Source organism: Canis lupus, chromosome 4 (genome assembly GCF_048164855.1).
Source record: "Canis lupus baileyi chromosome 4, mCanLup2.hap1, whole genome shotgun sequence".
Classification (NCBI taxonomy): Eukaryota; Metazoa; Chordata; class Mammalia; order Carnivora; family Canidae; genus Canis; species Canis lupus.
Genome location: NC_132841.1, coordinates 21,287,450 through 21,303,058, shown reverse-complemented (window position 1 = coordinate 21,303,058; position 15,609 = coordinate 21,287,450). Strand labels below are relative to the sequence as shown.

The window sequence follows — 15,609 nt, the reverse complement described above, 5'->3', positions numbered from 1 at the left end:
GGCGGGGAGAAGAGGTCTGCTTCAGCTTCGCAGGTACCTGGGGCTCCAGCTCTCACTCCCACATGCTGTCCATGGTGGAGCACACGAGCTGGGAGAGGCTGCCCAGATCTCAGTGCAAAACCTCCTCTACTTTGCTGCATCGAGTGGCAGGATATATGTGTGTCCTGTGCTCCACTGAAGGGGCCACAGTGTCATCTTTTTCCTATCTCTGGCTTCAAGGATATGTCCAGAACCATCTAGTGCCAGGCTGGGTGCTGTCCACTGTTCCCTGGTTCCATGTTGGGGGATCAGCAACCTCTGATCAAGGCCAGGAAAGAGACCACTCCTCACCCTTGCCTTGGCAGTAGAGGAAAGATAGAGGCCAGGAGGCCAGGGCTGGGGTACAATGTACCAGCTACAGCCTAACACCCTCTGGGTGTCCCGCTCAGCTCTGCCTAACTGGGAACACATGGGCAGGAGCTGCCCTCCCCCAACACCCCTGGTACCCTCAAGAGAGGCCCCAGAACAAGCTGGAGAGTACTGGTCAGTCAAGGTGAGACCCAGACAGTTGTGGAAGTCACTCAGGTTCACCTCGTACCATCAGGACACTGCCCTTCTGATGCCCGGGCCCTTGGGGCTCCATGGCGGGCTCCCCAGAGCACAGCCAGTAGACTCCCTACAAATAGAGAAGCCACTTGAGTCTGACCATTGAGTCAGGCCTCCTAGCAGAAACCTTGCCAAGGGTCAGGGATGGAGAATCTCTTCTTTATGTCCAGGCACCTGTTGATGTTTTGCTGCCAGTGGTGGCCATGGCCAGTGCCCCTTCCTGAGAACCGAGCATGAGGTCATTAGCCTAATTTGTCCTCATCTGACACCACGAGTGGATTTGTAGACTTAACAGGTAGCCTATGGGGCCACCCCTGTTATAGTATGGCTCAGAGAAATGCTTCTCCTCCTCTTGGCAAGGAGGAAATGGAACTGGGAACTCACCTCCCCCTGGCAGCTGACCTTCATTACCTCCCGCCTTTTCTCTCCACGCTGCCCCTTCCTGCTGCCATCAACAGCCAGGCTGCTCCCCTAGCCTCAGCATTGGCCAGTCTTATAGTTTGCATTAGAGTTGGAAAGGACATTATTTTTCCTTATATGGTATTTTCCTCCATGATTATAAGGAAATGAAAATTGGAGAGCTAAGGAAAAAAATATCAAAAAGAAAATAAAAAGCACAGCCTGGGTGGCTCAGCAGTTTAGCACTGCTGTCAGCCCAGGGTGTGATCCTGGAGACCCGGGATCGAGTCCCACGTCAGCCTCCCTGCATGGAGCCTGCTTCTCCCTCTGCCTGTCTCTCTCTCTCTCTCTGTCTCTTCCAGGCCGATTTTTTTTTTTTTTTTTTTTTTTTTTTTTTTAGGATAGAGCTGTTACCACATTTATAGTTTTATATATCATTTTCCAGTTATTTTGAATTATGCACCATGGACATATGAGAACATGGCTTCCATGTTCTCATGGAAAAGCCGAGAGGCCTGATGGTGAGAGTCCTTCCTGGGCTGCACACAGAGATCCTCCCCTGACAGGACCCCATGAGGGGGACACCCCATCCAATCCTCAGGGTTTGGGGTTAATGAGATAATGAGAAATTCTCAGCCCTGACCTCAGCCCACAGCATCCTCCAGTGAAGACTAGAGAGCTGACCACCCCCACTCCACCCACCATGACTACAAGAAGGAGTGGTGGGTGTCCTGGCCCCTACTGACCCAGGGGCACTGGAAAGTGACAAATCAGCCCACCTTTGTGGAAACCAGACTGCTGCTCATTTAGGGGATTGTTCACCAACACAATCAATGCTGCTGACCAACCTGGGGCTGGGCTCTAGCTAGGAAAGCACTAATCCATAACCTCTGCAAAGCCACAGGCTGGCTGGGAGCCAATGGCTGCCCAGAAATGCGGCCCCATGAACAAATGGAATGAACATCTCTCTCCCCTCAGGCTGCCGAGACATGAACCAATACCCTGACCTTCCAGCTTGGAAAGGATGATCTGAAAGGAGAAAAGGGGAAAAGGGAGGAGAAGGTAGTGACACTAGATTGAAAAGACAGCTACAGGGCTAAGAAAAAAGGAAATAAAAGAATATTTTGAAACAAACAAAAATGGAAACACAACATACCAAAACTTGGGGAATGCAGCAAAAGCAGTTCTCAGAAGGAAGCTTATAGTAATAAATATCTCCTTTAAGAAAAAAAAAGAAAAGAAAAAGAAAAAGAAAAGGACCTCAAATTAAAAAAAATCTCACTTTGCACCTCAAGAAAGCAGAAAAAGAAGAGCCAATTAAGCTCAAAGTTAGCAGAGGGAAGGTAATAACAAAGATCTGAGCAGAAATAAACAAAATAGAGACTAGAAAGACAATAGAAAATATCTGTAAAACTAAGAGTTGATTTTTTTAAGAAATAAATAAAACTGACAATGTTTAGTTAGACTAGGAAAGAGATAATTCTAATAAACAAAAGCAGATATGAAAGAGGAGATGCCATGACCAAAATCTCAGAAATATAAAGGGTCATAAGAAACTATGATGAACAATTATCCACCAACAAACCGGGTAACAAAAAAGAAATAGAGAAATTTCTGGAAACATACAACCTGCAAAGACTGAGTCATGAAGACAGAAAATCTGAACAGAACAATAACAGGTAAAGAGCTAGTAAACTAGTAAAACTCCAGGGCCAGATGGCTTCACTGGTGAATTCTACCAAACATTGAAGGAATAATTAATAGTAATCTTTCTCAAATTCTTCCAAGATATTGAAGAGGAAGAAACACTTCCAAAGTCATTATGAAGCCAGCATTCTTCTGATACCAAAGCCAAATGAGGACACTGTAGGAAAAGAAAATTATAGGCTAATATCTCTGATGAACATCGCTGTAAAAATCCTCAATAAAATATTAGCAGACCAAATTTAACAGCACATTAAAAAGATCATACACCATGATCAAGCAGGATTTATCCCTGAGATGCAAGGATGGTTCAACATCTGTGAATCAATCAGTGAGATACACCATATTAACAATGAAGGATATAAATCAAACGATCCTTTCAGCAAGTGCAGAAAAAGCATTTGACAAAATTTGGTATACTTTCTGATAAAAATGCTCAACAAATTAGGTATAGAAAGAATGTACCACAACACAACAAAGGTCATACATAATAAGCCCACAGCTGACATCATTCTTAATGGTGAAAAGAGAAAGCTTTTCCTTTAAGATCAAGAAGAGACAAGTGTCCACTCTCGTTACTTCTATGCAACATAGTCCTGGATGTCCTAAGCCAGAGCAAGTAAATTAGGTAAGAAAAAGAACTAAAAGTCACCCAAATTAGAAAGGAAGTAAAATTTTCTGTTTGTATGACATGATCTTATATATAGAAATCTTAAAGACTCCTGGGGTGCCTAGGTGTTTTAGTTGGCTGAGGTTCCGACTCTTGATCTTGGCTCAGGTCTTGATCTCAGGGTTGTGAGTTCAAGCCCCATGTTGGGCTCCATGCTGGCCATGGAGCCTACTTAAAAATGAAAAGGAAAGGAATGATAAAGATCCCAGCAAAACTGTTAAAACTAATAAACGAATTCAGTAAAGTTGCTGAATACAAAAATCAACATACAAAAATCAGTTGCATTTCTACACACCAACCATGAACTATTCAAAAAATAAATTAACAAACCCATTTACGGGATCCCTGGGTGGCGCAGTGGTTTAGCGCCTGTCTTTGGCCCAGGGCGCAATCCTGGAGACCCGGGATCAAATCCCACGTCTGGCTCCCGGTGCATGGAGCCTGCTTCTCCCTCTGCCTATGTCTCTGCCTCTCTTTCTCTCTCTGTGTGTGACTATCATTAAAAAAAAAAAAAACCATTTACTATGGCATCAGATAGAATAAATTATTTAGAGATAAATCTAACCAAAGAAGTGAAGGATCTATATACCGAAAAGCATAAAAACACTGATGAAAGAAATTGAAGACAACACAAATAAATGGAAAGATAGCCCTCATTTACGGACTGGAAGAATTATTACTGAACTATTCATACTATCCAAAGTGATCTGCAGATTTAATACAATACCTATCAAAATTCCAATAGCATTTTTTCACAGAAACAGAAGAAAATCTTAAAATTTGTATGGAACCCAAGAGATTCCAAAAAGCTAAAACAATCTTAAGCACAAAAAACAAAGCTGGAGGCATCACATTTTCTGATTTCAACCTATATTAGAAAACTATAGGGATCCCTGGGTGGCGCAGCGGGTTAGCGCCTGCCTTTGGCCCAGGGCACGATCCTGGAGACCCGGGATTGAATCCCACTTCGGGCTCTCGGTGCATGGAGCCTGCTTCTCCCTCTGCCTATGTCTCTGCCTCTCTCTCTCTCTCTCTCTCTCTCTCTCTCTCTCTCTGTGATTATCATAAATAAATAAAAAAACTAAAAAAAAAAAATAATAAGAAAACTATAGTTATCAAGATAGTGTGGTATTGACCAAAAAAAAAAAACCCCAGACATACAGATCAATAGAACAGGATAGAGAACCTAGAAGTAAACCCAGTCCTACCCACTAATTTTCTATTAAAATGCCAAGAATACATAATGGGAAAATGTATGCTTAAATGGTGCTAGGAAAACTGGATATCCATGTGCAAAAGAATGAATTGGACCATTATCTTACATCATAAACTAAAATCAACTCAAAATGGATAAAAGACATAAACATAAGACCTGAAATCGTAAGACTCTTAAAAGGAAAGCATACAGGGGAAAGAAATCCTAGACATAGGTCATGACAATAATTTTTTCTTTTTTTTTTATTTATTTACGAGAGAGAGAGGCAGAGACACAGGCAGAGGGAGAAGCAGGCATCATACAGAGAGCCTGACATGGGACTTGATCCAGGGTCTCCAGGATCACGCCCCGGGCTGCAGGCAGCGCTAAACCGCTGCACCACCGGGGCTGCCCCGACAATAATTTTTTCAAACTTGACACCAAAACCACAGGCGATAAAGGTAAAAATAAGCATTATTATCATTACATTAAACTAAAAAGTTTTCGGACAGCAAAGAAACAAAAAAATTAAAAGGCCACTTACAGAACAAGAGAAAATATTTGTAAACTGCATATCTGATAAGAATATCCAAAATGTGTAAGGAAAAAAAATGTAGAAGGAAACTTTACAACTGAATACCAATGACAATGACAACAACAAATAATCTGATTAAAAATGGGCAGAGGGAACTATTAAATAGATATTTTTCCAAAGGAGACATACAGATGGCCAAGAGGGATATGAAAATATGCTCAACATCACTCATCAAATGCAAATCAAAACCACAATGAGATATTACCTAATGCCTATTTGGATGGCTATTACCAAAAAGGTAGGAGATAACAAATATTAGCAAGGAGAAAAGGAAACTTTGGACACTATTGGTGAGAATGTAAATTGGTCCAGCCATTATGGAAAACACTATGAAAGTTCCCCCAAAATTTCAAAATTGAACCATACAGTCAATCCAGCAGTCCTACCTGCGGGAATATATCCAAAGGGTATACTGCAGCATTACTCAGAATAGCCAAGATATAGAAACAACCTAAGTGTCCATGGACAGATGAATGGATAAAGAAATGGAAAAATATATCTGTTTATTTAATATATTTATATATTTTTATTTTTATGTTGTATTTATATATATCTATTACAAACACACACGTGCAATGGAATATTCGCCATAAACAAAGGAAATCCTGCCACTTGTAACAACGTGGATGAATCCTGAGGGCATTGGGCTGAGTGAAATAAGGTAGACAAACCTGGTCCACAAACCTGCCAAGCTCCCTTCTGCCTCAGTGATTCCCTCTGCCTGGACCTTCGTTTCCCCTGAGCCTCATCTGGGAGGTTCCTTTTCATTCCTTCCTCCTTCCCTCATCTGCCCCAGACGCTCACCTGTCACCTCTTCTTGTTCTCTGGTTTACTTGTTCAATGCCCAGCTCCCCAGCAGAATGGACCTTCCACAGGGAATTATCGACCCCGCCCTCTGCACACCCCTAGTTTTCAGCCTAGGGCACACACAGTGGGTGCTCAGCATACGCACGCGGCTGTCGCACGCGCCAGAGGCCCACCTGGTTCCGGAAGATCAAGGCCACCACACCACCAATGAGCTCAATTATGAGGCAAATCCCAAGGATGTACATAAACTGAAAAACAAAATTCAGAGATTCGCCTAGAGGGGCAAGAGAAGCGCCATTTGCTCTGAGGTCAAGTATGATAAGGAGGATCGTCTCTGCTGGAGCTCTTACTGGCTCCTGGGCCTTTTGCTCTTTCCTCCTGTGAGGACACAGGATGTGACAGATATTCCCCGGGAAAACCCATCTCTGGGGCCAGTCAGTGGTCAGGAAGGGTGACTCAGCTGTCCAGGCCAGATTGTTACTGAGGTGTGTCCGGGGGGTCCTCAGCAGAGTCTGGGTAGGAAACCCCCCCTCCCAGCACCACCACCGCCACAAGGAGAGCTGGTCCTCACTGCAGCTGACCCAGAGCGGGCAGGCCTGGCCTGATGGGCGGGCTGGGCCAGCATCTCCAGGTCTGCCTGCAGAACCCCTCAGAAGTGGCTTCCCAGAGCCCCCAGAGTGGGTGAGGGGATGTCTGAGGCTTGAAGGATATATACCCCCACCTTTACCCCTTATCATAGGGCAGGCATTGTCCAAACCAAGGCCAGCAACTTCCAGCCTCAGGCAGCACCAATGCTCTGCTTGTGAGGGCTTTGAGGAGCTTCCCACATGAGGGGTGACAGTGAGATCAAACACACATGTGGGTGCAGAGTGAATGGATCTGCCTACCCAGTACCCCCAGCTTTGGGGAGCCATTTCTCACTTCACAGAAAGGAGGTCAGGTGGGGCTGACCCCACCTCCTGATCCCAGACCAGGCAATTGACCCAAGTAGGCCCATCAGAGTCCTGGGACTTGGTCACAGGTTGCCAGTTAAGATTCCCTGGATCAGGAGCTGAAAAGGCCCTGTTGGCTTGAGACTGCTGGGACCACTGCAAAGATAGCGTGAGGACAAAGCCCAGTGTCCAGCCGGGAGGTGGCAAAAGAGAGAGAGCCCAAGGGCACCATCTAAACCCCAGGTCCCAGTGTGGGTTTGCTGATTACATGAGCCAAAGACTCACCACCAGTGATTTTTGGGTTTGTTTGCTCTCATTTGAGTGTGGTCCCTCCCACTGGCAACTTGAGATCCAGACCAACGCAGGGTTTAAATATAAAGGATTGTATTCAAATCAGCCTCTGCACCAAAAGTGGAGGTGGCTTGATCTCTCCTGGGCCAGCATGAATCAGGTAGGTTGATCCAGAGAACCTTCTAGAAAGTCTGGTTTGAGGCAAGAACTGAAAAAATTGGGCTGCCTAAGGGTCCAGGGCCAGTCTCTCCAGCTCTCCTGGGGACTCCAAGGACCCCCCCCCCCCCCCCCCCCCCCCCCCCCGCCTACTGGTACATGGGGCCAACTCACCGCTTGGAGAAGGCACAGGTTGTCACGGAGGGAAGCCAGCACGCCAATGAAGGAGACGATGAACATGATGACTCCCAGGAGGATGAGGATGATGGCTGGGGCCAGAAAGGCACTTTCAAGGGTTTTATATTTCTGCCGTTCCACCTCTGCGTAGATCCCCACGGACAGGACCAGGGCTCCGATCAGCTGCAGCAAGAAAGCAGGGAGTGAGAGAGGAGGACTGGCAGTCACTTGCGTTTCCTACAAAGAGTTCATCTGGGAGCTATGGTGCCTGCCTTTGGGGGGTTCACCCCCAGGTGATCATACATGAGGGAACCTGCTCTAGGCTGAACTGTACTCCCCCAAAGTTCATACGCTGCACCCCTAACCCCCGGCACCTCAGAATGTGACTATATTTGGAGACAGAGTCTTTAAAGAGGTAATTAAGTTAAAATGAGGTCATATGGGTGGGTCTTTATCCAGTATGACTGGTGTCCTTATAAGAAGAGATTAGGGCACAGACACACACAGAGGGAAGACCCTGTGAGGACACCGGGAGAAGGAAGCCATCTACAAACCGAAGAGAGAAGCCTCAGGAGAAACCAACTCTGCCAAACCTTAATCCTGGACTTCTAGTCCCCAGAGTCATGAAGAAGTAAATCTCTGTGGTTGAAGCCACAGCATCTGTGGCACTTCGTTAGGGCAGCCCTAGAAAACTGGCACAGACCCTATTTGGAAATGCCCCTTTAGAGGACACTACTGGTGAGTCAGGGGAAATGCCACTGGTTGGAGGGTCTCAGAGGACCTGGGTGTGAGTCCCAGATCCGCCACTTGCTAACCGTGGGCCTCAGACAGGTGTTGGACACAGGTCTACATTGTCATCTGAAAAATGGTATGAAGATGCTTGTTTCTGCCCTGCTCACACCCTAGGTTTTGGCAAGGCATTTGTGAGATAAGGAAAGTGGAAACGCTATAAACCCCAAAGCTTGGGGCCACTGTGATGCCTACTGCACAGGCAGGTCACCCCAAGGACATTTCAGAGCTGCTCAGAGAGACGGGCACTGTGCACAGCGTCCATACGCATGGCATGTATTTGCAGGAGGACCATTGGGAGGGTGGAGAGGTTGGAGCAGGAGGGATTTGGAGGGGATTTTTAAGTTGAATTCCTTGTTAATCAACTTTCCCAACAGTAGAAACATGACTGTTGTAGCACTCCATCGGGAAAAACCAGGCCGCAAAGCCCTAGGAGGGCCCCTCTTTTCTCTCAGTCTAAAACTCTCGTACTAAATTTCCAGGGAGTTTTATCAGTTGACACTACACCCAAGCCTCAGACAAGCCTGGGGCTACACTGCCGCCCTCGGATAGTGCCCTGATTGGCCCCATTTGGCTCATTCTCCACACCAGAGCGACCAGGCAATCCCTAATCAGATCAGGCTGGTTCTCTGTGTACCGAGCATAAAAGCCACAACCCTAATCACAGATGATAGGCCCACACAACCTGAGTTCACCTCTTATTTCCTTCCCCTTCCTCACTTGGCTTTAGCAGCACTGGGCTTCCTACTGCTGGTGGAACACACTAAGTGTGCCACCCCAGGGCCTTTGCACATGCTGTTCTCGCTCCCTAGAATGTTCCTCCTGACATCCACAGGGCTCATTCCTTCACCTCCGTCTTGTCTCTGCTTAATTGCCAGCTGCTTTGTGAGACCTTTCCGGGTCATCTTATCTAAAAGTAGAAAATCCTTCCCCCTGAAACTCTCAGTCCCATTCCCTGTCCTGTTTTTATCCTTTGCACTTACCAGTATTTAACATGCAACCTTTTTTCCTTTACTTTTTCATTTTTTGTCTTCCCCACAGAGACTATACGCTCCATGTCAGGAGGGATTTTCCGATTGCTTTGGGCAGCCCCAGCACCCATTGCAGTCCAGTCATTTAGGAAGTACAATCAGTGCTTACAATCAACGTGTATTGAAGGGATGTGAGCCGGACTTCCCATTCAACCCCCTTGGGTTTGCGTCTGACGCTGTCTACCCGTCTCCTGCCTGTCCAAGGATTCTGACTTTCCGGGCCACACATTCCTGAGGGCAAAGACAAATCGCTATGCTGGACTTCCCCACCAAGGAGAAGGTGGTGTGGGAGAGAAACCAGAACCGCCGGGTGGCCAGCTAAGGTCCGAGCAAAGGAAGTGAGGGGTAATACAGACAGGATGTTGGTGAGGCAGGCCACAAACATAGCAACCCTAACGTCGACAGCCAGAACACCAAGGAGGCCGCCTCTCCAGTTACCTACTAGCCTTAAATTGGCTCCAACGTGCCCTCAAAATAGATCCCCTTGACTTCCTTCTAAAGAGTACTAAGACTCTCCTGGGTAAACGAGGTGCCTGCTGTCTCTGAAGCTCTGACAAGCAAGTGGCCGGGATGCCAAAAGTCAAACAGAACAATCCAGAAACACCGGATAACAGAGGATTGCCAGGAAGCTGTCTCCCCGGGCCCAGGTCCGGGCCTCTGCTGCATTTCATAGCTAAATGCCATTCCCTTTGGTTCAAAAAGATAATCTGGGGTTACTGAGACACACTCCCCCTAGTCTGAAAGGGATGCCTTTCCAATACGCGGGCCAGGAGATGCGAAAGTCACCAGGTTGACCATATCAGGAAAACTGTGAGGGAAATGATGTCATCAAATTACCCACCGGGTGAATGTTTAAATTTCTAAGGCACCACACACACACACACACACACACACACACACACACACTGGAAACTTCGTACATGAAAATGGTGATCATAGGAGGTAAAATCTACCTTTGCCAGAGCAAGATCAGTCAGAGGCCATCAGGTCAGTTCACATTCCCAAACCCAGAACAAGGTGAAATCGTTGTTCAAGGCCGGCCTATGCCCTGGGGGTCCTCAGAGATCAGGAGCAAGCAGCTGTAAGAAAGCCCAGCCTCCCTCTTCAGAATCACTGGACTTCTTCGGAAGCCCTCAACCCCAACCTGGAACCAGCCGCAGAGCCCCAAAGCTGAAGATCACGGTTTAAAAAAGACCCCACACGGACAGACGCACAGATGGACAGAAGTCTTGAGAGCTCACGCAGGTACTGAATTAAATATGCAAGGACACGGTGTCCTTGAGGGTGACAGAGGTGGGGTTTTATCCTCTGTCTCGATGAAAAATGTAGTTCTGCTCTCGCTGACCCAACAAGACAACATCTTAGTACTTTCAGAATTGATTCCATATACTTCTGAGACTTTTTTGTTTCTGGTTTAAATGGAAAAAAAAAAAAAAAAAAAAAAAGGTCTTCTGGGCTGGAGGGCCCCCAGCCTGTGCCCCTCCCTCACTCCCGCCTGAGGCTTTGCTTCTGGGTTCAGGTGGCCTGCTTTAGAAACCATCTCCAAAACACCAGGGCAGAACTGACCCCAGCCCTCTCCAGAAAGGCAGTCAGCGGCTTCTTCTATTTTTACAAGTTCCCTAGAGACCCGGGGCCCACTCCAGAATGGCTTTGGCGGCAGGAAATAAAACTTCCTTTGGTGTGCTCTCCCTCCTGTAGCAAAGCGTCGCATTTTCCTTGCTAGTCAGCCTTGCAACATTTCCAGACCACTGAAGCCATAGGAAAAACTGTGGCAAACCCAAAGCCAAGCCTCCCAAGTCCCCCAGCACTGTGTGCTGAGCCATCACACACCCACTTCTCCTGGTCCAGCCAGGGGGGCTCCGGGCCGGGCAGACAACCCCCAAGGGGGGCTCCCACACAGCCTGGGCCGCTCTGGGCTCCTCATTCAAGTGCTCAAGGGGCAGTGGGCCTGGAGAGAGGCAGCCGTACCCCTCCCAGGAACTTCAAGATTTCCAATGATATTTGCATCTCCGACACTATCAATTTGTGTTTGCATTCGAGTATAAAATAAACTGTCAGTGCCAGCATGTAATCAATCCCAACCAGTCCTCTCTGCTAATTATAGCCTTTCCCCAAGGCTGGTGGTGACCACTCCAGCCCCAGCCAGAAGCAAATGGTGCCGGACAGCTTCAGCAAGACAGGGCTGGGGGCAGGGAGGTGGGGGGCTTCGAGGAGGCTGGGCACAGTCATGACCATCTGGGGCCAAAGAGGGGATGCTGCTGGCAGCCCCCAGACAAGGCCCAAAGCACCAGGCTTCGCAAGCCCTGTGGCATCTCCAATAGGGCACGCAGGAGCCCTGGGGCCCAGCATAAACCAACCTGAAGGTTCTCGCTGAGCCCTGCAGCTTGGAACCAGCTTTCCCCACTGCAGGGAGAGGCCCAGCTTCACACAGATGCTGGGAAGTGGGAGGCACTGGGAGGCATTCCAGCACCTGTGTCTCCTCCTTCGGGAAGCATCCGGTCACCATCTGCTGGCTCATCCTCAGCTGGGGCAAGTCTCACAGCAGACCTGCAAGACCCGTTTTCACCCTTTTAGGCACATACTAGCCACCTACTATGTTCTGGCTCTTGAAATGTGACTTGTGTGCCTAAGGAACTAAATTTTAAATTTTATTTCATTGTGACTAATTTAAATTTCACCACAGGTAGCTAGCAGCCACCACATTGGACAGCACAGCTCTAGAGTATCCCCCATTGAAGGCTGTCCCTCACCACTCTCCACAATGCTCCTTTCTGAAGCCACAGAGACCATCCTTATTTAAAAAGCATGTGCCCTAATCATCCGGCCACAAGCTAGAGCGAGTTCAATTCATATTCACTGACCTCATTCAGCAGAAAACAGTCTCTCCGCCCAGTTGCTCCGAAAAGCTCATTTCGGGGCACCTGGGTGGCTCAACGGTTGAGCGTTTGCCTTTGGCTCTGGGACATGATCCCAGAGTCCAAGATCAAGTCCTGCATCGGGCTCCCTGCATGGAGCCTGCTTCTCCCCCTGCCTATGTCTCTGCCTCTCTCTCTGTGTCTCTCATGAATAAATTTCAAAAATCTTTAAAAAAAAAAAAAAAGCTCACCTCATGTTGTCCCCCTCCTCTTGCCCCTCGGGAAAGCAGGACAGGCCAGATCCAGAAGTCCCTGGGAGTGCCCTCAACCCGAATGGATGTCTCCTCCAGGAGAGTGCCAGACCCACCTCCAGGACCACTGGGCAGTTCTGAGCTCCCGGGTCCCGGAGCCAGGGGCCACTGCCCTGCCCCAGCCAGCCCATGCTTAAGGAATGGGGCTCCTCCCAACCCCAAATCAAAGCCAGCCCCTTGGGAAAGCAACAGCTGCTGTCTCCTGCTGCCGGCAAAGGAGCCAGTCTCTCTGGCCTTTGTCACTGGTACTTTGTTATCAACTCTGCCTTGACCGTGAATAGGACTTCTCTCTTTTAACAAAATCTAGACATCAAGTGCGGAGCACTGGGTTAATTGCAGACCTTGGTCCATGATACTCTCTGACACAGCTCACTTTCACGTATAATGTAATAAGCACCACTGACTAGCCAGTTCTGCCCCCACTGATGTGGTGAGGTCACACGCTAAGGTCCCACATATGCGTAGGTCTGTTTGTGGCTCCTTATCCCTACCCTCCGTCAGTCTATCTGCAAACAATGCCCCCTGATGATAGCAACTACAGCTTTCTGATACATCCGGGCATCTAGAAGGCTAAGTCCCTTCCCGTCTTCTTTTGAAGTGGCTAGATATCCTTGGACCTTGATTCTTCTGTAGCATTTTGGAATCACCTTATCAAATTCCAAGAAAAAAAAAAAAAAACCTGCTGAGGTTCCACTGGATCACGTTGAACCTATAGATCCCTTTGGGGAGGAATGACATCTTTATCAGGACTTCCTGTCCATGAGTAAGGTTTATTCCTTCTTTATTAGGACAGCTCTATGAACAGTGCTTCCCAGGCCCTTTGAGCTTTTTGGGCAGAAATGGATAAAGGCCTCTAGAAGACTGGAGGGACCCCAGCTAGGTCCAGGGGTGGAAAACATGGCCTTTGGAAACAAGGTGGATACAGTGGTCTGTTTTGCTTCCCCTCCTGTCAGCAACAGATAGGCAAGAGTCTTCTTGATTTCGAAGACTCCTACATGCACACAGCACATTCCAGGCTAAGCTGGGAGGTTTGGCAGGCCCAGCTATTTGACCTGGCCAGGGCAGAGCGTGGAATTTCTAATCAAGAACTCCCCACATGTACCAAACACTGTGGGGAAGAGCTGACCCAGCTGGGACTCTCCTTAGAAAAAGTTTGGGGGCAGACAGGTGGAAGTGGTAAAACAGATAACCCGTAAGGATATTCTGAGACAAGAGGCAGAGCAATTACTTCCTCCTGGGAAATCAGAGAAGGCCCAATGGAGCCGAGCCTTGAAGGATACAAGGTAGTTTGACTTCCCACCACCGGATCCTCCACGAGTGCAGGGACCACTGGCCCAGTAAACCTGCTGGAAGAATGAATCTGAGAAATGATATTGCTTCAGATGCCCATAAGCCCAAAGAAGAAACTCTGGTGATAACATTCTAGAATGGAGCGTACAAGGCCTACAGATCAGAGTGCCCTGTGTTTAGTCTGGAAACAAGGGAAAGAGCAAAGGGAAAAAGGAAAGTCAAAAGCAGGGATCCCTGGGTGGCGCAGCGGTTTGGCGCCTGCCTTTGGCCCAGAGAGCAATCCTGGAGACCCAGGATCGAATCCCACATCAGGCTCCCAGTGCATGGAGCCTGCTTCTCCCTCTGCCTATGTCTCTGTGTCTCTCTCTTTCTCTCTGTGACTATCATAAATAAATAAAAATTAAAAATAAATAAAAAAAAAAAAGAAAGTCGAGAGCAAATCACCTCCCCCCAACACACTCCTCATCTCTGGTTTTCTTTTCCCACACTCTCCAGACCTCTCACTTCCCCTACCCCCTCACAGAACCAAGAGAGTCAGAAGCCGCCTCCCAGGGCTATATTCCCGCAGCATCTGGGTGATGATCTTCCCAGATCTCAGCCCCAGGTGGGCTTTGGCCAGGTGGACTCATTAACAGAGCCCAATTGGCACAGGAGCCACTGATCCCTGGAATGCATCCTGGATGGGTGGGCCTGGCAGTGGGGACAGGATGTCCCCCAGCTCTGGTCACTGCAGGCAGTACCCACAGGCCTAGGGTAGAGCGCTAGCTGAGAAGCCAGAAATGGGGAATAGAGACTGGGATATGGGTTTGGGGCCCCTCAGGAGGAAGAGCTCTACAGTGTGGGGTTGAGGGGGTCCTTCCTGCTGGAGTGTCCACTCAGGAGTACATCCTGTGCCAAACCACCACTGGTCACCCTCTCCCTCTGGCCAGGAGTGCCTTCCCCCCCTGCAGCAGACAGTATCCAGTGAGCAAAGGCTCTCCGGCTCAGGGCTGTGGGCTGCTGGCAGGAGTGCTGGCTGAGGCCTCCCCACCTCTCAGACCTTTTAAAAGGAGACACAGGCTCACAGGGGTGACAAGAGTGCTCTGTCCTAGACAACAGCCTCCAGTTCAGGTCCCAGCAGTCTTTTAGAGCATACACGTGTCCCCCAGCTACTGGGCCAGACATCCCCGATTCTTCTGCTGGCCTGGGGCTTTTCCCAGAAACAGTGTGGTAGTCATCCCCCAGAACCCAAAGTGGAGGTGAGAGGAACTCCAGGACCAGGGTTGGGGGATAGGGGTAGGACGAGGGTCTCATGTGACCTCACTTCTCCATGACCCTCGGGGCTGCTGAAAGGAGAAGCCCTGGTAAAGGAGGCAGCTGCATGGATGGGAGAGCTCAGGCAGGGGAGGGCAGCGGGAGGGGTAAGGAAGAGACGAAGGACCCTCCAGCATCAGTACAGAGGTGCTGAGGCCCCCTGGCCAGGCGACCACTGCCCAACGGTCATCCAGCTGAGTTGACCATATGTAAATTAAGGGTTGTCTCTACACTGTTTCATGTTTCTTATTTTTAACATTAGATGTAGTTTTATATCTAAGAAAAAATGAATCAAAGTGCTTTTTATATATATGTGGCCCTTCGCAGCGGTTTAGCACCACCTGCAGCCCGGGGTGTGGTCCTGGAGACCCGGGATTGAGTCCCACGTTGGGCTCCTTGCATGGAGCCTGCTTCTCCCTCTGCCTGTGTCTCTGCCTCTCTCTCTCTCTGTGTGTGTTTCTCATGAATGAATGAATAAATAAATAAATAAATAAATAAATAAATAAATAAATAAATAAATCTTATATAT

The 15,609-nt window shown here is 48.3% G+C and overlaps 1 protein-coding gene across 1 annotated transcript in view; it reads right to left on the bottom strand.

Annotated features, from left to right (window-relative positions):
• The window catches only part of TSPAN15 (tetraspanin 15), a 50,894-nt gene that overhangs the window by 14,583 nt on the left and 20,702 nt on the right, over positions 1-15,609 (bottom strand). Inside the window, exons 2-3 of the mRNA XM_072823400.1 lie at positions 7,509-7,694; positions 6,129-6,203 (exon numbers count right to left, since the gene is read on the bottom strand). Coding sequence (XP_072679501.1) covers positions 6,129-6,203; positions 7,509-7,694 — 261 coding nt within the window. The remainder of the gene's footprint in view (positions 1-6,128; positions 6,204-7,508; positions 7,695-15,609) is intronic.